At 44.2% G+C, this 24849-nt stretch overlaps 1 protein-coding gene across 1 annotated transcript in view; it reads left to right on the forward strand.

Moving 5' to 3' along the window:
- heatr5a (HEAT repeat containing 5a) overlaps positions 1-23959 on the forward strand; it is a 48058-nt gene extending 24099 nt beyond the window's left edge. The window contains exons 21-43 of the mRNA XM_083998770.1: positions 483-652; positions 2007-2033; positions 3939-4083; positions 4990-5172; positions 6364-6603; positions 7602-7780; positions 7907-7975; positions 9066-9245; positions 9343-9562; positions 10408-10512; positions 10604-10738; positions 11549-11679; positions 12578-12725; positions 13540-13713; positions 15164-15265; positions 15367-15450; positions 15984-16050; positions 16123-16271; positions 17754-17905; positions 21381-21488; positions 22285-22387; positions 22537-22690; positions 23391-23959. Of these exons, the coding sequence (XP_083854896.1) occupies positions 483-652; positions 2007-2033; positions 3939-4083; positions 4990-5172; positions 6364-6603; positions 7602-7780; positions 7907-7975; positions 9066-9245; positions 9343-9562; positions 10408-10512; positions 10604-10738; positions 11549-11679; positions 12578-12725; positions 13540-13713; positions 15164-15265; positions 15367-15450; positions 15984-16050; positions 16123-16271; positions 17754-17905; positions 21381-21488; positions 22285-22387; positions 22537-22690; positions 23391-23541 (3176 nt within the window). The 3' untranslated portion in view covers positions 23542-23959. The remainder of the gene's footprint in view (positions 1-482; positions 653-2006; positions 2034-3938; positions 4084-4989; positions 5173-6363; positions 6604-7601; positions 7781-7906; positions 7976-9065; positions 9246-9342; positions 9563-10407; positions 10513-10603; positions 10739-11548; positions 11680-12577; positions 12726-13539; positions 13714-15163; positions 15266-15366; positions 15451-15983; positions 16051-16122; positions 16272-17753; positions 17906-21380; positions 21489-22284; positions 22388-22536; positions 22691-23390) is intronic.
- Positions 23960-24849: the final 890 nt, after the last annotated feature.

Genomic DNA, 24849 nt, shown 5'->3' on the forward strand with positions numbered 1-24849 from the left:
ATGAGTTAAAGTGGAAAGAGATTAGTTTTGACTATAAATGAGACATTTTGACAAGAAATAAGACAGATATTCTTGGAAAGATTTTGAGTTTTTGCAGTGCAGGTATTCCAGGACAAGTGGGAATCCTGATAAACAATGATCTCCTCTGTGTGTGTGTGTCTGTTATGTCATGGTTATGACAGTTTTATGTCAATCTTATGAATACCTATTCAAGTAAAGTGTTACCAAAAAAAAAGTAATGTAATGTACAAAATAAGGTAAAACTGTGGAAAAGAACATGAACGGGACAGAGGATGTAGAATAACACGTCTGTCAGACTGGAGCCGCTGAAAAAATCCTGGAAAATGAAAACAAGAAAAGAGTGGGAACCCTGGTTGATGCACTACAGGAATCTGACTGTCTGTCTGTGTGTGTGTGTGTGTGTGTGTGTGTGTGTGTGTGTGTGTGTGTGTGTGTGTGTGTGTGTGTGTGTGTGTTGCTAGGCGACGGGGCGGCGGTGTCCGGGCTGCGCTCCAGCTGCCTGGTGGGATGCGGCGTGATGCAGATCAGTCCCGACTGTCTGGTCCAGGCCAGAGCCATTTCCTGTCTGCAGCAGCTGCACATGTTCTCACCGCCACACGTCAACCTGGCCACGCTGGTGCCCGCGCTGTGTGTGAGTACAACACACACACACCTGACACACACCTAAACACACACACGGAGAGGAGACGCACATGTAACGTTATAGCCTTAATAACCGTTAAACGTTATTTCCGTTACATACTAGGAACACAATTTCACACAATACAACAATCACAGCTTAATATAAACATATTTCATATAGGCTACTGCAATAATACATAAAAACAAGCTATTAAAGCCCCAGTCTGTAACTTATTTGTCTTTTTATGATCAAAAATCAAACCTGTCTTTCATAAATCCGTATTTGACTGAAGGTGAATCACAGCTGCTACAAATGAAAGCTTTCTGGTTCCTTAGAATGAGTTGTTACAAGTCGTTACAAATACATAAGTGGGCGACGCACCGAACCGAGGCGGCCATGTTGCATCGTGACCGTAGGTAACCACGGAAACGGCCTGTTAAAACTGTCACCACTGTGTAGTGTGAGGAAGGACGGAGGCACCGGTGTTGCATTCAGGTGCAGTCAGGCAGACGGCCGTCGGCAAACCAACCGGACGTCATTTTACTAAAACAATACCACATCACCATGACAACATGTTGTCAGACCACTTGTTTACATAGACGCTTGTTTGTCCTGTTACATGCAGCGTCTGTTGTCTGTCTGACGTCTGCCCCATTTCACCTGAATGCAACATCAAGAATACGTTCAGATATGCAACCGCACCGCTAGATGGGGGAATTCCTACGTACTATACCTTTAAACGTTATTTCCGTTACATACGAGGAACACAATTTCACACAATACAACAATCACAGCTTAATATAAACGTATTTCATAGAGGCTACTGCAATATTACACAAAAATATGCATTCAAACTTCAACAAATAACTTCAAATGTCTAAATTCTAACCGTTTAAGACGAGGGCCGCCATGTTTTGATAATGTCGTGACGTACAAGTCGAAAAGTCGGAGCTCTAAAATGATACCCGAGTTTCCGACCTGTAATTTCCGAGTTCAACGCCGTTCAGTTTGTTTTTGACAACTCAGAACTCGTTTTCCGACTTCCGAGTTGTCTTGAACGCACCAACAACACACCTGACCAGTGATGGGAATAACAGCGTTTAAAATAACGGCGCTACTTTTTTCAGTAACGGGTAAAAAAAGTTCCTGTTTCTGCCGCTACAACGCCGTCATGACAATAAAACGCTCCGTTACTTGACTCAAGAAGTCCCATCAGAAAATAATAAATAACACACCTGTTAAAGTGGAGTTATACGTTATATTTACATTAGTTTCAGTTCATCAACTGGTCGATAGTGACACGATGACGTCACAACACAGAGAGTAATCTGTGTGTGTTTTGACCCTGTCCTGTGTCTTACAGGAGATCTTGTTGGACGACTCCATGTTGGTAGGTCCTCGCTCTCTGAAGCTTCTTCCGTTGCTCTGGAGGAAAAAAAAACAAAACACTAACTGTTCATTTTCCTCTGAATGTTTTTATTTTTATTTTAGTTTTCAGTTTTTATCTTGAAGGTTCTGTAAACAAAACGTCTCTGCTGCGACATGAGATTGTAAATAATCACAACACATGAACTAAACCAGTGGTTCTCAAAGTGCGGTCTGGGGACCCCCAGGGGACCTAGAGAGGGTTCAAGGGGGTCCACGCCTTTTCTTGTAATTTTACCACTTTTTCTGGAATTCTTAAACTTTTTTGAGAATTTAAAGAAAGAAATTGAGTAATTTTACCACTTTTTTTTCTAGAAATTTTGCCACTTTTTTTTGAAAAATTATGTTTTTTTATTTATTTATTTTGCCACTTTTTCTAGAATTATTATAGAGAAATTTTACCACTTTTTTGAGGATGAAAAGAGAAATTTTACCACTTTTTTCTAGGAAAATCTTTTACTTTTTCTTGCGAAATTATGTTTTATTTTATTTATTTATTTTAGAAATTTTGCCACTTTTTCTAGAATTATTATAGAGAAATGTTACCACTCTTTTCTAGAAATGTTGCCACTTTTTTTGAAAAACTATGTTTTTTTTATTTATTTTAGAAATTTTACCACTTTTTTTGAGAATTCAAAAAAGAGAAATTTTACCACTTTTTTCTAGGAAAATCTTTTACTTTTTCTTGCGAAATTATATTTTATTTTATTTATTTATTTTAGAAATTTTGCCACTTTTTCTAGAATTTCTAAACTTTTAATTTTTTTTTTTGAAATTTTACCACTTTTTTTGAGAATTAAAAAAAGAGAAATTTTACCACTTCTTTCTAAAATTTTTAAACTTTTTATTTTTAGAAATTTTACCACTTTTTGGAGAATAAAAAAAGAGAAATTTTACCACTTTTTTCTAGAAAATCTTTTACTTTTTCTTGAGAAATTATATTTTATTTTATTGATTTACTTTAGAAATTTTGCCACTTCTTCTAGAATTTCTAAACTTTTTATTTTTAGAAAAATGTACCACTTTTTTGAGAATTTAAAAAAAAGAGACATTTTTACCACTTTTTTCTAGAATTTTTCAACTTTTTATTTTAAGAAACTTTACCACTTTTTTGAGAATTAAATAAAAGAGAAATTTTTACCACTTTTTTCCAGAAATTTCTCTACAATATTTGCAAAACTTCACACCATTGAGGGGGCGTGGCTTACAGAACCTTTGAAGGAGCGTTCACCACAACACGTCATCAGCTTCACCTCAACTTCCTGTTTCCTTCCTGTTGCCTGGTTTCTAACTTTAACTGGTTCTGACACATCACCTGACCGACGGTGACTCGTTAACTTTATTAACTCACCGGCACTAACTCACTCTGAGGTGAAGCTGTGACATCATCGACCGCCACCACAACGTTAACGGTTATTGATTTATCTGTTTGCATGAGTGAGGAGTTTATAACACTTTGCTGCTGCTGCACTGACTCAGTAACACCGGCGGCTTCACGGCTCAGTGTTTCCTCTGGACGCAGCTCACTGACCATATATAGACATATATATGTAGTTGTGTGTGTGTGTGTGTGTGTGTGTGTGTGTGTGTGTGTGTGTGTGTGTGTGTGACAGTTTATTATCCTATTATCAGTTGAAGTCTGGAGGAAACTCTGCAGCTGCATGTGTGTTTGCTCTGAAAACTACAGCGGCCCTGAAGGTTCAACTCTCTGCAGCCTGTTCACACCTGGTGTTAAACTGTAACCTGTGTGTGTGTGTGTGTGTGTGTGTGTGTGTGTGTGTGTGTGTGTGTGTGTGTGTGTGTGTGTGTGTGTGTGTGTGTGTGTGTGTGTGTGTGTGTGTGTGTGTGTGTGTGTGTGTCTCCGTCCCAGGCCAACCTGTGCAGCTCCTACCTGTGTCTCCGTCGGGCCGTGGTGGCCTGTCTGCGGCAGCTCGTCCAGCGAGAGGCGCTGGAGGTTTCTGAACACGCGGTGACTCTGGTCAAAGAGCTGCCGAGACGAGACAACACACAACTCGGTGAGACACACACACACACACGGACTCAGGCCCTGTCCCCATGGAAACGGAGCGTCACCCAAAACAATCTTGTGTTGTTTGTTTGAAAAAGTTTCTCCGTAAACACGTAATCGTTTCCAGAAATCTCTGTGTCTACTCAGATCCACTGAAACCGACTCTAAACACGTCTGCAACTCACATTCAGACTCCGAGATGATGTGATTGGAATTCAACTTTCTCCGCCTTAATCAGAGTTTAAAGGGATAGTTCAACATTTAGTCAGATTGGCCCATCACCATAATCCCTATAGTCATAGCAGTAGGTTCGTTACCTTTAATTGTCGGTGCAAGATATTTTTAGAACAACAGAGCAGAGCCGTGAGCTGCTCAGAGCTACGCTACGGAGGCTCATTATGGGATTTCTTGCATGTTTTGCATGAAGCTTCCACTTCGGCTCTCTATAAGTAATGCACACATTACGTACGAGATGACCAAAGCTGTGCGATTAACCAGCTCGCGGAGCAGTGGTTAAGGCGGCCGCCCCATGTCGAGGCTACAGTCCTCAACGCAGGCGTCCCCGGTTCGAATCCCGCGTCGGGCAGACCTTTCCTGCATGTCATTCCCCCTCTCTCTTTCCTGTCTATCTCACTGTCTCACAATTAAAGGCGAAAAAACCAAAAAATATACTTTAGAAAATGCCGGTCTGCTGCCTGGCTAACAGGTCAACCGGAGAAGGCGCCGTATTAACCCAATGAAACGACGCATACCGCCACCTGGTGTTGAGGAGGAGGAACACGTTCCCTCAGTTATTGCATGTAAACTGGGACAAGGACAGAAGTCGATTAGACGCCAAAATCTAATTTTGAGCATAGCTCGATGAAGTTGTTAATGTAAACGTACTGACCCCCCCCCCTGTGTTTCTGTGCAGACGTGACCATAAAGGAGGTCGGCCTGGAGGGGGCGCTGTTCACTCTGCTGGACCGGGAGTCGGACCCGGGGCTGAGGAGGGACATCCAGGAGACGCTGGTCCACATGATGGCGTCCAGCGCCACCAGCGGCAAACTGGGACACTGGCTCAAACTCTGCAAGGACGTCCTGTCTGCCACGACCGGTGGGTCCAACAGCCAATCACAGGCCAGATCACTGAGCCAATCACAGGCCAGATCACAGAGCCACCTAAACTACAACAATAAGCGTTAAAATTGAAAAATTCCTAACAAATCAAAATGTCGCCCCAATACTTTTTACTTTTATACATTTAAACTCAGTACAAATGATGAAGTCCATCACTCTGCTTTTTTCAGAAACTGTAAAACTTATTAAACCTTCAGTTGACACCAGATTTGCTGCAGAGCATCTTCAGACCGTATTTGAATAATTGAGCCTACAGTGCATGAAAACGTTTGACTGTAAACTAGGGCTGGGCGGTATGACCTAAAATTCATATCACGGTATAAATCGAATCCCTTCATGGTAACGGTATATATTGCGGTATAAATTTAAGTGTAAAAATTATAATGGACATGTTTCTGAATTGGTTTTGTAGACCCTTAGCAAAGCTAAATTGATTAAAAAAAAAAAAAAAAGCAATAATGTAATTTTTAGAGCATTTATTGTGCAGAAAGCAGATCTCAAAACACAAAACTAAAACCAGCACTTTATGGTGCACATAGTGCAAACGAACACAAATAACAAAGCCATAAATGGTCAAATAAATAGTTCATGTTCCCTTTGTTTGCTGTCACTGTCACTCCACACATCTTGCAAATTATCTTTTTCTACTCAACATCCAACACACACACACACACACACACACACACACACACACACTCAAGAAGAGTGTGTTTCATGGCGAGCGAGATGTGAGATCGTTTTGGAGTCTCCGGTTGCTATGATACGGTACGGCTACTCTCTACGAGGTTCATAAAGTCGCGGACTTTACTTTCACTTTCGTCACCCTACTGTAAACATCGACCAGACAATTCCTGCTAAAGACATTTTCAATCTTCCTGAAAAAATGGACAATATTTTGGAGTCGTGGTTGGTTAAGTTTGGCAAATATCAGAATTTTATCTCAGAAACTGAATTTTCTAGAACATTTTTAATTCTGCTCTCATGTGAACAACCTCAGTCAATGTAAGAGCGGCATTTTTAAACATCAGATTTTCTCTTATGAAGCAAAACACTTAAAAATGTTAAAAACAAATCGCCAACATTTCCAAGCTGTCAAGATGTAATTTATGTTTTATCAGATGTTTTAAAGTCTTTTTAAAGTCTTGTTGTTGTGTTTGTGTCTGGTCAGACTGCCGGGCGCCGGTGGAGACGCGTCAGGAGGACGAGGACGCCGAGTCGGGCCGAGACGACGACTCGTCGGCCTTCCGAGCGCGGCCCGAGTCCGCCGGCCCGTTCACCGCGCTGCGCTGGGCCACGCGCCGCTTCGCCATGGAGTGTGTGTGTCGCATCGTGGCGCAGTGCGAGAGCGCCGACCCCGCCCACTTCGACATGACGCTGGCGCAGGAGCGGCGGCTGCACGAGTCCACGGGTAAGATCGCCACGGCAACCTGGCTCAAACGACATCTTAGAAAAACTTGTATATAACAGAATTCTCTTCCATCTGAACTCAGTCCTCTATAACGGTGGTTCTCTAACTGTTTTACATCAACGACCCATAAACTGACACTTGTATTTGTTCTGAGACTGAAGAATGTTACTGTTTTAGTCAACATACGTTCAAATTAGGGCCAATGGTGTGAATTCATGGAAAAATTGTAGAGAAATTTCTAGAAAAAAGTTGTAAAAATTCTCCCCCAAAAAAAGTTTAAACAAAATTTCTAGAAGAAAGTGGTAACATTAAAAAAAAGAAAAAAAAGAAAGGAAAACAAATTTCTAGAAAAAAGTGGTAAAATTTTGAAAATAAAATAAATAATAATAATAGTAAAATAATTTCTCTAAAAATAAAAAATTCTAGACAAAAGTGGTAACATTTTAAAAAAAAAAAAAAAGAAAGAAAAAAAAGAATTCTAGAAATAAGTGGTAAAATTAAAAAAAAAAAAAAATAATAATAATAGTAAAAAATTATTTCTCTAAAAAAAAAAAAAAAATTCTAGACAAAAGTGGTAAAATTAAACTTAAACTTAAAATTAAATTGGTAAAAAATAAACAGATATCACCATGAAAAAAAAAAGTTTGTATTACAAGTTTTGTCAAATTTTATGTTTAAATGTGCAAATGAGGCAAAATCTAATTACATATGTGCTCATTTGCATACATATTCAGAACAGAAATATGAACAATGGATAAAGCCACTTTTAAAATTCTTGTTTTAATTTGTTGACATATTAGAGTCAGAAGTTTTTTGTGTAATTTCCCCATGAGGCTTTTTCTTCTTTTAGGTGTCTAAAAAGCTCTTTGAGTTTTTGCCTCTTCCAGCAATGTAAATGATCAAATTGTTCCTTTTACTTGTGTATTTTTAACTGTGAAAAAATGAATCTAAATCTAAAACTCTGAAACCTTTGACCTTTGACCTTTGCCCCTGGTCAGACTTCCTGGTGCTGCACCTGGGCGAGCTGGTGCGCATGGCGTTCATGGCGGCGACGGACCACAGCGACCGGCTGAGACTGGCCGGGCTGCAGACGCTGCTCGTCATCATCCGCCGCTTCTCCGCCGTCCCCGAGCCGGAGTTCCCCGGTCACGTGATCCTAGAGCAGTACCAGGCCAACGTACGCTGCTCCCTGATTGGCCTGATTGCCCTATAGCGTTATCCATCTCTCTGTTCAATACTGTTGGTATTTATTTCCTGTTCTTTGTGTGTGTGTGTGTGTGTGTGTGTGTGTGTGTGTGTGTAGGTGGGAGCTGCTCTCAGACCGGCCTTCACCGCCGACGCTCCTCCAGACGTCACAGCGAAGGCCTGTCAGGTGATGACTCATCAATATCCTCAACAGTCCTGGTTGGCCGGGCAGCAGCGTCATTATAGTTCACTAAAACTAAAACTAAGACTAGCAGTGAAAAAGTTATTTAGTAAACTGAAATAAAAAAGAGAACTAAATAAAAACTTGTCAGAATGTCAGATTACATCCGTTTAGTTTAGTTTTCTTAGAGACGCTAAAGTTGCAGGAAGAAAACGCCACAGATGCAACTAAAAGGAAAAATCCCACAATTTGGAGAGACTTTCTCCTGAAAAACTACAACTAAGACTAAAGGTGCTTTCACACCTGCGGTGTTAGGTCGATCTAAATCTATATCGATCTAAATTTGGTCCCGTTTGGGTCAGTGTGAAACCACCACAACTAGTGCGGCCTGAGGAGGTGGTCTCGTCTCGTCTCGTCTCGGTTTGGCTCCAGCTGAACTCTGGTGCGAGCCAACTGCCAGGTGAACGGGTTAACACAGCGGGGAGACGCAGCTCTGTCCCCACAGACGAAGCAGCAGCAGCAGCAGCAGCCGGTCGGTGTGTGTCCGCTGAGTCGCTCAGACACCGGTAGTAGAAAAGTAGATTGGAACTATCGTTTGCCAAGAGTTATATATACAAACAATATAGAAATAAATGACCAGAGCTACTAACAACCGGCCCTACTGGAGTCTCCATCAGGAAAGTTTTATCAATCAGCGCTTCCAGATTTCAGCCGGTCGTCATGGAGACATGACGCTCTCCAAGTTTGGTCCCGAGTGACAAAAAGCAGGTGTGAACGCAACCGCACTAACTGAAAAATGAAACAATGTATCATTTTAACATTTGGTGCTGCCCCTCTCTCTGCCTCCCCCTTTCCTGTCTATCTATACTGTGTGCTATCAAATAAAGGCAAAAACGCCAAAAAAAAAAACATGTGTGAAAACAGCCTAAGACAAAATAAAAACGACAACTAAGATTAAATAAAAACTAGTCAGTTCCTCAAAATAAAAACTAAACTAAAACTAATTAATCACTTGTTGAACTCACTAAAACTTAATTGAAATAAAAAATCAAACTAAAAGACTAAATAAAAACTCCTGCTGACTCCTCCCCCTCAGGTGTGCAGCGCGTGGATCGCCAGCGGTGTCGTCAGTGACCTCCGTGACCTGCGCCGTGTCCACCAGCTCCTGGCCTCCTCATTGGCTAAAGTCCAGCTGGGCCGCGACGCGTCCAGCCAGCTGTACAGCGAGGCCACGGATACCATGGAAACGCTCGCCGTCCTCAAGGCCTGGGCCGAGGTGGGTGGCGGCCATCTTGGATCTGGTGGTCTAATGTAGAAATAACAGGAGGAAATAGTGTAATAACAGGTGTAATAACAGGTGTAATAACATACAGGTGTACATCGTGGCGGTGCAGAGGAGCAGACAGGAGGAGACTGAACTGTCCGTCTCCTCCCCGACCAATGACGGCTCAGGATCGGAGTCTGGAGGGGCGGGGCTTCTGAGGCTGGTCCAATCAGATCTGTCGACGCTGAGTCGTCTGTGGCTGGCGGCGCTGCAGGACCACGCGCTGCTGACGCTGCCGCACGAGTACGCAGCACAGCTCCCTGCTACAGGTGGGACAGCAGATCAATAACACCGATCAGTCATCAACAGTGTTGGGTAGTAACACCGTTACTTTTTTCAGTAACTAATAACGTAACGCGTTGTTTTTTTAAAATCAGTAACTCCGTTTCCGTTACCAAACGTTGCATTACTCCGTTCCTTTTGGTGAGGTTTCACAGCAGCACACACTTCCTATAACATTTTAGCGATCAATAAAGTTTCATTGAATTGAAAGAAAGACAGAGCACAGACACAAAGCACTTGGTGGCCGCCCTCTAGCATCCCACGCGTAATCTAACACGCTACATGAAGAGGACTGGACCGGTCAGGGCATGACGGCGAGCTAACGTAACGTAGCTAATGCAGCTTGAGAGTCACAGTGAGACACGCAAGCACCCACTCCACCCAAGCAGCAGTGGTTGGAGTGCGACAGACGGACTCGAGTTATGACACCTGAAACGGTAAACACAGAGCAATCGCTGGGTAAACACAGCTGATCCATCGATAAAAAAATACCGCTGGAGTGAATTTACTTCCCGTCATTGAAAACAGGTTCTTGAATGTAACTCGGTCAAGACGTATCCTCAAGATTGTTTTTGCAGTTCTGTTAGGTCAAGCTGCTGTAACTACATGCTGACATCATGCAGCATGATGATGATGATTAACATTTTACAGATAAAAACACGCGTTTTCTCATCAGCATCAATAACGCATTACTTTTTGGTTTAAGTAACTGAGTTACTAACTGAGTTACTTTTTTAATGAGGTAACTAGTAACTGTAACCAGTTACTATTTTTCAGTAACTAGCACAACACTGGTCATCAATAACACTGATCGTTTACTCCCCCCCCCCAGGAGGCTCCTTCTACACAGCAGAGACAGTGAACCAGGCTCGAGCTCACTACTCCTCCTCCTGGGCTCCTGTTCTCCACGCCACCTCCCTCTGGCTGCACAGCACAGGTCAGTGCTGCTCCTCCTTCTTCTCCTCTTACTCCTCCTCCTCCTCCTCCTCCTCCTCCTCCTCCTCACTGCTCCTCCTCCTGTGCTGCAGGTTTTGTGATGTCAGACGACTCCCCAGCCAGTCTGTCCCGCCCGGCCACGCCGACCTCGATGGGCCGCAGCGATGCTGTGGGCGGAGCCAAGAGTCCAGAGGACGTCAACATCGACAGACTGCACCTCATCCTGGGTGAGGACCGGGTCTCATCCCCCCCCCCATGTTATGTTCTATCATAAAACCTGATCATTTCCTCCCCCAGATAACTTTGGTGTCATTCCAAGTGGTTGTGATGAAATGAGCTCCAGCCGAGAGGCGCGTATATCCGTATAATGGAGTCTACAGGGCAGCAGAATGCAGCCTCTAAATAACACATTATCTGCAGAGAAACTCCTTCATTTCACCAATATTTAGTTGTGATAGGCTAGTGCTATTCCCCTCTGAGTCCGGGGTTAGCTGTTATCAACATCCGGGGTCTGTAGGTTGACCTACTGACCTCTGACCTGGATGATGTCATCTCTGAGCGCCGCGCGGCTCATTCTGATAATAATCATTCTGCTTCGGCATTCGGGTCCATTTTTATCTCAACTAGCCGGAGCTTTAGTGAGTCCAGGTTGAGGAGAGGAAGCCTGTGGAAGCTGAACTTCATCCAGCTGCTCATTTTGTTCTGACAAGTCAGAAACACGCGGAAACCAACCGTAGCATTAGCAGCACAGCTAACCCCGGACTCAGAGGGGAATAGCACTAGCCTATCAGAACTAAATATTGGTGAAATGAAGGAGTTTCTCTGCAGATAATGTGTTATTTAGAGGCTGCATTCTGCTGCCCTGTAGACTCCATTATACGGATATACGCGCCTCTCGGCTGGAGCTCATTTCATCACAACCACTTGTAACGACACCAAAGTTATCTGGGGGAGGACATGATCGGATTTTATGATAGAAATAAGGTCCAGATTGTAAAAAACGCTAATTCCCCTTTACCTGTGTGTCTCCTCCTCAGGGATCAGCGTGGAGTTCCTGTGTTCTCCTCCTCACTCCCAGGACCAGATGGAGAACATCACCTCCTGCCTCCGAGCGCTGCAGGTGCTGCTGGACGTGGCCTGGCCCCGCGCCCGGATCGGCAACGACCAGGTGAGACCCGGTCCTGGTCCGGGTTAGAGTCCAGACCAGAAATCTAGTCCTGATGGACAGAACCAGGTCTTGACCCGGTCGACAACATGTTAAAATGGAATGTCCATGTGGACTATTTGTGTGCAAAACTGGCACAACACTTGCACTTCATCCAAAGACTGAGACTTTTTGGGGTGAGCAGGAAAACATGTCAACATTCTACGAAGCAGAGCTAGAAAGCCTGATCAGATACTGCATGGCAGCATGGTGGTTCAGGTCTCTCTCTGTCCAGCTCAAAACTAGGATAGTAAAAATTGTGAATACTGCGATGAAAGTAATTGGTAAAAGTGACCCTCAAACACTGCAGACTATCTTTGAAAAGAAAGTACTACGACTGGCTCAGGGAGTGATGTCAGATCATCACACATTCTGTTCTCAGAGTACGAGATGTTACTGTCGATCTTGTCGCCCCAAAAGCAACCGGTATAAACTCTCCTTCCTCCCTAATTCTACAGCTCTGTTGAACAAACAGCCAGCTCACGCCAGCATCAACCTCAGGCTGGTGGCCTCCTAACTGGAGGAATCGTAGCGTAGCTCGAGTTTTTACTCTTGCAAATTTCCTTGATCTTAGGATCTTTTAAATTCCTTTATTTATTTTTTACCAAGCCAAGCTTCTGTCCTTTTTACTTTACACCTCTCTTTAGAACTGATAATGCCGACTGCTGTGGTCTGATGCTGCAATGCTGCTTTGTCTCTACGTCTGTCACTGTACTTATGTCTATTGTTTGTAAGTCTGACACTGCTTATTGCTGCTTCTATGTCTTATTGTCTTATTGTCTTATTGTCTACACAGCACACTTTTGCCCAAGACAAATTTCAATAAGGTTTATCTAATCTAATCTAATCCCCCCCCCCTCAGGCCCTGAGCGTGGAGCTGCTCTCCGTCCTCCACAGACTCCTGGTGACCCGCGAGGCGGCGCCGGTCCAGCTCGCCGTTCTGGATCTGCTGCAACAGATCGTGACGGTGGCTCAGGAGCACGTGAGGGAGAAACGCCACAGCGCCGAAGGTAAAGACAGGAAGTCACCGAGGGAGCGTTGGTGGTGATGTACATAGATATCTACACGTAGATGCCTCCGCCTCTGACGCTGCTGCCCATTGGAACGGATTGTGGCCGCCGCCGCCATCTTGGGGGGGAGGAGTCTAACTTTGACTTCCTGTATCTACAGAGGCAGAGGTCTATCACTGAAGCCGTTTGTTTTAATACAAATACTACAACTCAGCTACAGAACTCACCTTAGCAGTTATAGGGTTAATGTCAGTGCCATGAAACTGATTTAATATGGCCTAGCACAATTATATAGGTAGCCTCATCACCATGGCAACCACAAACTCACAACTACCACAGCCTACAGCCTACACATACAGGCAACAAAATAACAAACTATTAATATATGAACTAGCGGTATCTGCACTAAATGTAACACATATCCACCCTATGATACGTTACCTTAGTTTCATTTATGTCAGATAACTTAACTTACCTACATCACATTCAACAAGTTCATAACAGTTCTATAATATAAAACAACTTATTACTGGAGAAAAGTTCTTCCATGTTTCTTCGTTTTGGTGTTTCTTTCATGAGAACATCCGTACGCGGCACAAAAGTTCTGCATTTCACCAGATTCACAGCTGTCAGACGGTCTGAAGGTCTGACTGTTGACTGCTGCTCAGGAGGAACTCCTCCTCAAGATGGAGCCAAGAGACATTCCTGACAAGCCCCAATGTGGCATCTACGTGTAGATATCTATGTGGTCTGTATATATGACATCATTGTCTTGTGCCAGGATTGATGTATATAAAACTTTATTGCTCCACAGTGGACGATGGTGCGTCAGAGAAGGAGACGCTGCCGGAGTTCGGCGAGGGCCGGGACACCGGCGGTTTGATTCCCGGACGCTCGCTGGTGTTCGGAGCGCTGGAGCTGTGTCTCTGTGTCCTGGTCCGGAAGCTCCCACAGCTCAGCCCCAAACTGGCCGGGACCAGTCCCACAGGTACCGGGGGGGGGGAGGGGGCACGGGGTGAGATCTGGATCAGGACCAGGTCTCTGTGGTATTTGAATTATAAGGCGCGTTCCTTTACAGGGCCGAACAGAGTCCCTGCTTGGGGGTCGGTACTCGGATCAGCCCTGAAGAAGTCCTGGTGGGACTGGAGATTTACTCTGTGCTGATTGGTCAAACTCAAAGCAGGATCATGTGACGCTAAGAGAAAGCCACAACATAAGCGGCATTTTTATAACCCAACGTTACTAAAAACAGCCAGAAAAAAGAGAGAATAACTCAGTAAAAGACGAGAGGAGCAGTCGGCCTGGTAAAAAAAAAAAGAAGAAGAGAGTGGTAGATAGGCGATCGCGGGATTACGTGGCGATCGAGACGGCAATTAAAAACCCCATTTTTATATTTAGTAAGTAGGGGTGGGAGAACAAATCGATTCACATAAATATCACAATATCTTTTTTGACGATTTTTTAAATATTGTGCAATGTGCATTAGTTCGCCTTTTTTACATCCAGAGAGTCCAGGTTGTGAAAAGGGTTTAAGTTCACTTTATAATGGAGTATGTTAATTTATAGGCTCCTACAGTATTTGTGTGCAGATAAATGTTAAAAATGCTAAAGACAAAAAATCATAGAGAGAATCGGCAATATCGTAGAATCACAATTTAAATCGAATCGCCATCCAAAAGCTACTGCCTGTTTGCTTCATCACATGACAACAACTTAAAGGGACAGTATGTGAGATTTACCCCCATCTAGCGGTGCGGTTGCATGTCGGCACGTATTCTTGCTGTTGCGTTTACGTAAACTCGGGCAGAAGTCAGAAAAACAACACACGCTGCATGTATCAGGATAAACAAGCCTCTATGTAAACAAACGGTCCGCCAGCACGAGGCAAAACAATACAGGCCTGACAATATGTTGTCATGGTGATGTCGTATTGTTTTCCTGACCCACGTTTTACCGGCTTTCTCTCGTCGAGTAAAATAACATCCAGTTGGTTTGCCGACGGCGTCACTCACGGCGTCATTCAGGTGTCTGACTGCACCTGAAGGCAACACCAGTGCCTCCGTCCTTCCTCACACTAGCTACACGGTGGTGACAGTTTTAACAGGCGCTGTCTGGAAAACTTCCTCCCCGAGCCGAGAAGCTCCGGCGGCCCGAGTTTGAGGTTACTTACAGCCACGGTGACACTGAACGTAAAACATGGCGATTCAACATGGCAGAGAAGGTTCGGTGAACCCCCCCCTGTATGTTTGTAACGACTTGTAACATCTCATTCTAAGGTACGAGAAAGCGCTCGTTTGTATGCGGGCGCGATTCCACTTCAGTGAAATACGTATTTATGAAAGCGATATTTGATTTTTGTCAATAAAAAGCCAATAAAGTCCCATACTGTCCCTTTAACACCAACTCTTTGTGTGTGTGTGTGTGTGTGTGTGTGTCAGGTGCTGGAGGCTCCGTGTGGAGTTTGACGGACAGCGACTGTCAGCTGGTGGCGTCGGCGCTGTGTGTCCTGTCTGAGCTGCCGTCCGTCTGCTCCCCTGAAGGTACCAACGAAGGAGGAGGAGTCACAGTGTTTCACTTCCTGTTTGTGAGTTAATATGTAAATGAGTAAACGGAGCTCTGTGATTGGTCCGTCCTCCTGCAGGCAGCGTGTCCATCCTCCCCACGGTCCTCTACCTGCTGCTGGGAGTCCTGAAGGAGCTGGTGCAGCAGCCCAGCACACACACAGGTAACACACACACACACACACACACATTATAAAACCAAACAGGTTTAAAGGACAATTCCGGGCAAATTCAACTCAGGTCTAAAAGAAGGAATTTTCAGTTGAATTGCTCCTGTTTTGCGGTAGTTTCAGGGTTCCTACGCAAGTATGGAAAAGTATGGAATTTGATTTTATACATTTCCAGGTCTGGAAAAGTATGGAAAATGGAAATTATTGTATGGAAATATATTTATCTTAATACTTATCTGGGTTTGGTCTTATCTGAAGTTATCTGGGTTAATTATTTTTGTATGCGCTACCTATAGCTACAATCTCCTGGAAATTATGTGGTTACATAATGGCATACACATACTCAGAATAATGAAAACAAATGATTAAATGCATGATTTTTTAATATAATGCACAACTATTTACTCATTTTTACAGAGAAGTCTGGAAATTAGGGTCTGGAAAAAGTATGGAATTTGGACATTTCAAATGTGTAGGAACCCTGAGTTCAGTTTGTTTTTGTCCTCCTTTAACATCTCGACCTCCAGGTGTGACCGCTGCTGCTGCCGCGGCCGCCAGCTCGGTGGGCGGAGCCAATCAGGGCTCGGTGGGCGTGGCCAATCAGGGCTCGGTGGGCGGGGCCAATCAGGGCTCGGTAGGCGGGGCCGGCCAGGGCTCGGTGGGCGGGGCCGGTCAGGGCGTGGTGATGCAGGCGGCGCTCCAGGCTCTGAAGTCCGTCCTCACGTGTCCGATGAGTCGACAGGAGAAGAGTCGAGGAGCCTGGAAGCTGCTGCTGAGGTCGGCGCTGAACACACTGCTGGAGCTGTGGGAGCCAGGTACACACACACACACACACACACACACACACACATAATCCCTATAGTCATAGCAGTAGGTTCGTTACCTTTAATTGTCGGTGCAAGCTATTTTTAGAACGGCGGAGCAGAGCCGTGAGCTGCTCAGAGCTACGCTACGGAGGCTCATTATGGGATTTCTTGGTTTCCCTCATCAAACTCATCAAATACACAATCCAACAACTCCACAACGCTCTGGTGGACAAGTTGTGAGCTGCACATTCACCACGCTATGAGATACATGGATGCAAACAGCGGCCGAAAAGCGAAACTCGCTTTTTTCATGACCAATTAGGTGACTTGTGTGAATCGTTCAGATCCGAAGAGTTTTTGTTTTGAAGGGGGGGGGGGTCTCAGCGTCTCAGCGTCTCAGCTGGGGTCAGTAAAATGTTTTTCTAACAGGCTAACAGTGACAATCACGTGAAACTGAGGCGAACTCATTCATGGTTGTCTCTGATTATACTGATAACAGCCGACCTCCAATGTAGACGCGCGACGTGCGCGCTCATTAAAGCGGCGCGTATCCGCGTGCATTCGGTGCGACAGCGACGTCGTTTTCCCCCCGTGCACCGTGGAGCTGTGCGCCGCGGACATGCACGGTTCCCTACGTTGCTGTGTCAGGCAGGTGTTTCCACGGAGCTCTGCCCCGTTTCAGAGGTGAAGGAAGCCCTGAGTGGAAAGACGTCGCCTCCGCGATGTAGAATGTGTTCAATTAAAGTGAAACTAACACATTATATAGGCCTATATGTCCATTACACACTGAATGACACATCCCATGTCTTTATTTATTCAGTTTATTTTAATAGTAATAATTATGACTAACATTCAGTGAAGACCTAAAAATCACTATCTCCAAAATGGAAAAATGGAAATATTGCAAAGGTTTTTTTTTTTTTAAGCATTTTTAATATAGAAATGTTGGCCTTCTGAAAACTATGTCCATCTATATGCACTCAATACTTGGTTGGGGTTGAACTACTGGAAATTGCCTTTCCGTGATATTGTAATGTACAATATCATGTAATGTACCCCCCCCCCCCCCGGGAAATTCCTCTCTTTTTTGGTCCTGACCCGTTTGCATCCCTGGAGATAATAACACAACGTTACCACACAGAGTTGTTGTAGAGGGAAATACAGAGACTGATGATGAAAAACTGTCCCTGAAGGCAACGTGCATCAGCGGTTTAGCATGAATTTTCCGCTCTGAGCAGCTCACGGCTCTGCTCCGCCGTTCTAAAAATAGCTTGCACCGACAGTTAAAGGTAACGAACCTACTGCTATGACTATAGGGGTTATGGCAATGGGTCAGTTTGACTAAACGTTGAACTACCGGTATCCCTTTAACACATTTGTTTGGAGAGAATCAGTTTCCTCACGATCTGACATCGTTCTGACATCGTCTTTATTGTAAAGTGAGGATGTTTAGTAACCGTAGCGATGAGATAACAGTGTGTTTCCCTCCAGATGACTCCAGCTGTAGCATCGACCACCTCAGCCTCCTCACAGCTCTCACCATCTTCCTGCTGTCGGCCGGTCCAGATGTCTGCTCGCCGCCGCCGCTGCACGAGCTCTGTCTGCAGCGCTTCAGCTCCAGCATGGAGGACAAGGACCCACGGGTTGGTACCGCGCACACACACACACACACACACACACACACACACACACACACACACACACACACACACACACACACACACACACACACACACACACTAGGGCCCGACCGATATGGATTTTTTGGGGCCGATGCCGATTACGATTATTAGGGGGAAAAAAACCCGATAACCGATTAATCGGCCGATTATTATTATTTTTTTATTACCCTCTGGTATCGCTCGTTTAGAATCACACTTATGACATTCGGGACAAAAACGTCCTCTATAAACAACTGCTCTAAAAATGTATCAGATAAATATTTTTTTCAAATTTTTTTTTACAAATCTTTCAGTCAACTTCTGTTCTTTCCAAAAATACTAAATATTGTATGTTCTTTTTGGTTTTTAATATTTTTATTAGCTATTGAATGAAGCGTGCGCTGGATTTTTGAAAAAAATGACCGAAAATTGCTGATTTTCAATATAAAAAATGATTGGAGGTGAACGATTTTTTACGTGGTATCAGACCCTTGGATATGTCAAAGATTAGTAACAAAACTGATTTTGATGCATTATTAGTTTTTTTGTAGGTTCAGTTTTTCCAAAAGAATCACACTTGTAACATTCGTGGACGTTTTTGTCCCATTGACTTCCATTAAAACCACATTTTTTGATTGCAGGGCTATAACAGCATAAAAACATGCATTCTGCAATCTCAGTGGCTTCTTCTCTTCAGAAGAGGTCAAATTTGAAGATTTTACTGTCCATCACCAGATGGCGCCATTTACCTAGTAACCAGGCCTATGGAAACAGAGCATATATTTCTAGGCTTTTTCAATGTGATTTTACATAGAGGATATGGATTTGTTCAGTTCTGGGTGTGTGTGCGCGTACAAACACACACACACACACACAGACGTGTCTGCATGAGCGTGTGGGTGTGTGTGTGTGTTTGTACGCACACACACACCCAGTACTGAACAAATCCATATCCTCTATGTAAAATCACATTGAAAAAGCCTAGAAATATATGCTCTGTTTCCATAGGCCTGGTTACTAGGTAAATGGCGCCATCTGGTGATGGACAGTAAAATCTTCAAATTTGACCTCTTCTGAAGAGGAGAAGCCACTGAGATTGCAAATTTTGTATTTATTTTTTTACTTTTACAGCCCTGCAACTCCCTGCGATGAAAAATGTGGTTTCAATGGAAGTCAATGGCCTCTAGGGGGTGCAATTTTGGAAAAACTGAACCTACAAAAAAACTAATAATGCATCAAAATCAGTTTTGTTACTAATCTTTGACATATCCAAGGGTCTGATATCACGTAAAAAATCGTTCACCTCCGATCATTTTTTATAGTGAAAATCAGCAATTTTCGGTCAGTTTTTTTCAAAAATCCAGCGCACGCTTCATTCAATAGCTAATAAAAATATTAAAAACCAAAAAGAACATACAATATTTAGTATTTTTGGAAAGAACAGAAGTTGACTGAAAAATGTGTAAAAAATTTTTTGAAAAAAATATTTATCTGACACATTTTTAGAGCAGTTGTTTATAGAGGACGTTTTTGACCTCGAATGTCATAAGTGTGATTATTTTGGCAACTTTTGAATTATTGACCTTAGAAAAAATTTTCAAAAATTTTTTGGAACGTTACAAAAAAAAAAGCTTATTAGGAAAGAATCATGCCATTTCAAGTCATACAGTGAAAGTTATGGCCAAGAAACTAGTAAAAAATGCCCCTAGTGGACGTTTTTGTTACTATAATAATATATCTATATATATTATATAATATATAAATTAGGGCTGCCTGGTCGACCAAAAAATCATTAGCCGACTAAAATTTCATTGGACGATTGGTTGCATGAAAAAAAAAAAACATTTGAAGCCCTGTCTTGTCAAAATGAAGTCAAAATCAATATGGGCTTTTATTTTGAAGGGCCAAATACAGGAAGTCATGACACGTGATACTTTTTTGTTGTTGTTTTTTTTACACGGCACGGCGTCTCTCTCTCCCTCTCTCTCTCTTTTCAATTAAAAGCGATCAGCGGTTGCTGCCGTGCCCGGCACCGTGTCACAGCGCTCACCGGCGGTCAGTCTCACAGCAGTGTCACGGAGCAGAGACATGATAGTCCCCGCTGCAGTCAGAGTCCCGCAATGCTCCACACCGCGGACCCCCCCACCCGTCACACAGCCTCAGCTCAGTCACTCCCTCCCTCATCTACTGTGTTTATTGGTGATGAATGAGCATACTGCCGTGCCGGTATATAACGGTAAAACCCGACCCCGACCGGCTTGTTGAATCTCGGGCCCAACACGGCCGGAGACGAGCATTAATTAATTAATTCACAACCCGACCGCGGAAAAAAAAAAAAAAGGGAAACAGAAAGCCAGTGGCAACACTGGTTTTGAGACAGATCAGTCACTCTGCTGTGTGCTGTGACTGAGGTGGTAGTGGATGGAGTTTGTCATGAGGTCGCCGCCGGTGCAGGGGGAATCTTTTCAAAGTAAAACCAAGTTTTATTCCTGAAAATATCGGCGACAATCGCCGAGTTTTGGCCGATTACCGATTAGTTTCAAACGGGCTATAATCGGCCGATTTAATCGGCTCGCCGATAAATCGGTCGGGCCCTAACACACACACACACACACTAGGGGTTGTATGACTTCAGATGTTTTAAAGTCGACTCTAATGTTATGAAAGTCGAGTCGACGTCGACTAGTCGCTGATGACGTCATTCATATTTTTCCTGTCATAACTAAAATCACAGGAGGGGGGAAATGCTTTGCAACAATCTGTATTCACTGACTGACGCTCACGCACAGAAATGAGTCCACAGAACAACAGCTTTATAAACAACAAGCTGTAAATCAGTTTGTTTTTTTGTGACACACTCCTATACAAGTGCAAAAGAAAATACTGTAGCTACTGTTCATTAAACAATTAGGGAGGAAAACGACTACAGGCCTCGTCACCATCACAGACCTGCTCACTCACAGTTTCACTCACAGTTTCTGTTTTTCTTACATCAACCCGTCTGTTGCTGCTCGGTTTTACACACACGCACAGGTCTGTCTCTAGCGCTGTGTGTATGGATGTGTGTCTTGTGTGCAGACGCAACTGATAAATATTTATAGACGGACAGCAAACTTAATCATCATTTATTTTATTTTGAAAATTGACCGGATTCTCTCGCCTTTTCTGTGCCCGACTTCCTGTCTGGTAGCGCTCGTTCTATCCAGCTTGACGGCGCTCGTATATTTTTCATTCAGCGCACTCAGCTGTTGTTTCAAGCCGCTCCTTGTACTGTCACACGATCAGCGACGAGTCGACGTCAAGCTGAAAACGTCATTGTGGAGCAGTAAAGTCGACTAATCTGTGCAACCCCTAACACACACACACACACACACACACACACACACACACACACACACACACACACACACACACACAGAGACACTCACCCTGACCGTGTGTGTGTCTCCTCCTCCAGGTGGTGAGTCGCTGCTACCAGCTGATGACCTCAGTGTTTCAGGCTCCGCCCCCCGTCTCCGTCCCGTACATCCAGGCCCTCGGCCCCCCGCTGGTTCGATTCCTGCAGGTACGGAAACTAGGGCTGGGCCGATACGCTTTTGTGCCGATTCGATTCTCTAATGATTTTTGGGTCCCCATTGGATTTAAATTGCGATTCTGATTAAACAAGTATTGCAATTCGATTTTACCAAGTATTGCGATTTTATATTTCAATGATTGTGATTTTCTGTCCTTAAACAAGAGCAGGTTGAACCAAACACTTGACAATACATCATAAGTCATATTTACAAAAAACAATACACACATCACATCAGTTTGTCTGTTGTGTTCGTTTGTTCACATAGATATCTATGTTATATCTTTGTTAAACCCAGAGTGGGTGGTCCTATGATTGGTTTCTAGTGAAACCAAAGTCACATGACCACACCCCCAAACTGGAGGGGGGTCATGTGACTAGGAGTCACATGTCTCCAGGTGTGTATGGGGTTTAAACTTCCTGGGGAGAACTCCCCAGTCCGGTTTGACTTTGTTGAGTGTAATGGCACAGAATACATGGTCATACAATAAAGATTGGTCGTCTCAAAAAAAAAAAAAAAAAAAAAAATCGCCAGAAAAAAATCGCGATTAATATAAAAATCGATTTTTTGGCCCAGCCTTAACGGAAACACAACCGACTCTCAGAGAGGCAGTTTGTTCTGGAGGGAAGACTGAGAATGACTCACCTGTCACTCCTCCTCCTCCTCCTCTTCCTCCTCTTCCTCTTCCTCCTCTTCTTTTTTCCTCCTCCTCCTCCTCCTCTTCCTCCTCCTCCTCCTCCTCCTCCTCCTCCCCTCTCCTCTCCTCCTCCTCCTCCTCCTCCTCAGAGGGCAGAGAGGAGTCGGCCTCAGACTCCTCAGGAGCTTCATGGAGTCCTGGACGGAGTCAGAGCTCTGGAGGTTCTGGTTCAGGCTGCAGACGAGACTCAACGTGAGTAGAACGATGGATGGATAGATAGATAGATAGATAGATAGATAGATAGATAGATAGATAGATAGATAGATAGATAGATAGATAGATAGATAGATAGATAGATAGATAGATAGAACACAGTAGAAACCTCCCTCTCTCTCTCTCAGGTCCTCAGCTGGCGGCCATCTTCTTCCCTCTGCTCATCTCCTTCCTCCTGGATGAAAACGCTCTTGGCTCCGCCCCCGCGGCGTCCCGCTCCCTCCACGAGGCGGCGCTCAAGGACCTGATGCGTCTCGGCCCGCAGCACTCGGCCGTCTTCAGGTGTGTGTCTGTGTGTGAGAGACCTAAAGTGTTAAAGGGATAGTTCAACATTTTGTCAAATTGGCCCATTGCCATAATCCCTATTATTATTATTATTATTATTATTATATAGTCATAGCAGTAGGTTCGTTACCTTTAATTGTCGGTGCAAGCTGTTTTTAGAACGGCGGAGCAGAGCCGTGAGCTGCTCAGAACTACACTACGGAGGCTCATTATGGGATTTCTTGGTTTCCCTCATCAAACTCATCAAATACACAATCCAACAACTCCACAACGCTCTGGTGGACAAGTTGTGAGCTGCACATTCACCACGCTATGAGATAATAACACAACGTTACCACACAGAGTTGTTTTAGAGGGAAATTCATGCAAAACCACTGATGCACGTTGCCTTCAGGGACAGTTTTTCATCAAGCAGTCTCTGTATTTCCCTCTAAAACAACTCTGTGTGGTAACGTTGTGTTATTATCTCATAGCGTGGTGAATGTGCAGCTCACAACTTGTCCACCAGAGCGTTGTGGAGTTGTTGGATTGGCAATGGGCCAATTTGCCAAAATGTTGAAATATCCCTTTAAGAGAACAGCTTATTCACAAAACACCTGCAAATAGCAACTGTACTTTTTCAAACTTTTAGAAATATCACTTTAATTTTGTGGAAAAGTTGAACTATCCCTTTAACCGTGTGGCCCCGCCCCCTCAGGTCTCTCATCTCGTCGTCGCCTCACCTGAAGTCGCGCCTGGAAGCCGCCGTCAGAGGAAACCAAGAGAGTCTGACGGCTAAAGCCAACGCCTCGGCCCGCGGCGCCGCCAAGTCCTCGCCCAGCATCACGCTCAAGACCAACTTCCTGTGACGCCGCCGCTGCTGCTGCCATGACGACACGTCAACGACATCATCACTTCCTGTCTCACACACGCTTAATCACCGTGTTTAATGGGAACCAAACACGTCTGCAGGTCCTCGAACGCATCGTCTTCCTCAGCCGGGTCGTGGTGGGAAACAAAACGAACCTTCAGATTAATCAATAACGTTTATAGCCGATCAGTTATTAATCAGAGTTATTGATCAGATAGAAAACAGCCTGAACCTGTTACCGCTGCATGTTGCGTTCAGGTGCAGTCGGACAGACCAGCGCTGACCGGGTTTTACCTCTATGTATCAGATGAAGCTGATCCAGATCTAGATCCTGATCCTCTTCCTCCTCCTCTTCCTCCTCCTCCTATTCTTCCTCCTTCTCCTCCTCTTCCTCCTCCTCCTTCTCCTCCTCCTCCTCCTCTCCTTTTACTCCTCCCTCTTCCTCCTCCTCCTCCCCTCTCCTCCTCCTCCTCTTCCTCTTCCTCCTTCCTCTTCCTCTTCCTCCTCCCCCTCCTTTTGCTCCTCCCTCTTCCTCTTCCTCCTCCTCCTCCCCTCTCCTCCTCCTCCTCTTCCTCCTCCTCCTCCTCCCCCTCTCCTTCTCCTCCTCTTCCTCCTCCTATTCTTCTTCCTCCTCCTCCTCCCCCTCTCCTTTTACTCCTCCCTCTTCCTCCTTCCTCCTCCTCCTCCTCCTCCTCCTCCTCCTCCCCTCTCCTCCTCTTCCTTCTCCCTCTCTCCTCCTTCTCTTCCTCCTCCTATTGGTCCAGAACTAGAATTAGATCCAGATTCTGGCCTGAATCGGTCCAGGAAGCTGTAAATCGACTTTTCACACGATCAACGCTTTTATTGATTTTATCTCTTTTATTTTTTTAGTTCAGTTCAGTTCAGTTTTTAGTTTTGAGAATCCAGAGAATGTGAAAAACCTTCGTCGACCTGAGTTGAACCAGAGTTAATTCAGGAGATCAACAAGTTTAACAGAGAGAACGAAACATGTGTTTTATTTTGAAGGGGTTGATCCATGAGAAGATCTAAAAAAAACTAAAAAAACATCTCAGTGTAGTTTTTCCATCTCTAACAACTGGTCGGTGTCAGCCAATCAGAAGAGTGGACGCTCTGACATCACAACGTATTATTATTATAGAGGTATTATAGAGTTTCTTATAATCACACATACACATCTATCTGCCTTTAGAGCGTCTGGAGCTTTAACACAAACCTGATGAACTCGTGACTTTAGGGGAAGTAACTTTGAGATTTAAGTTGTAAAAAAAAAAAAAAAGGGAATTACAAACCTCTAAGATTAAATATA

This window comes from Trachurus trachurus, assembly GCF_905171665.1.
Source record: "Trachurus trachurus genome assembly, chromosome: 22".
NCBI classification, from domain to species: domain Eukaryota; kingdom Metazoa; phylum Chordata; class Actinopteri; order Carangiformes; family Carangidae; genus Trachurus; species Trachurus trachurus.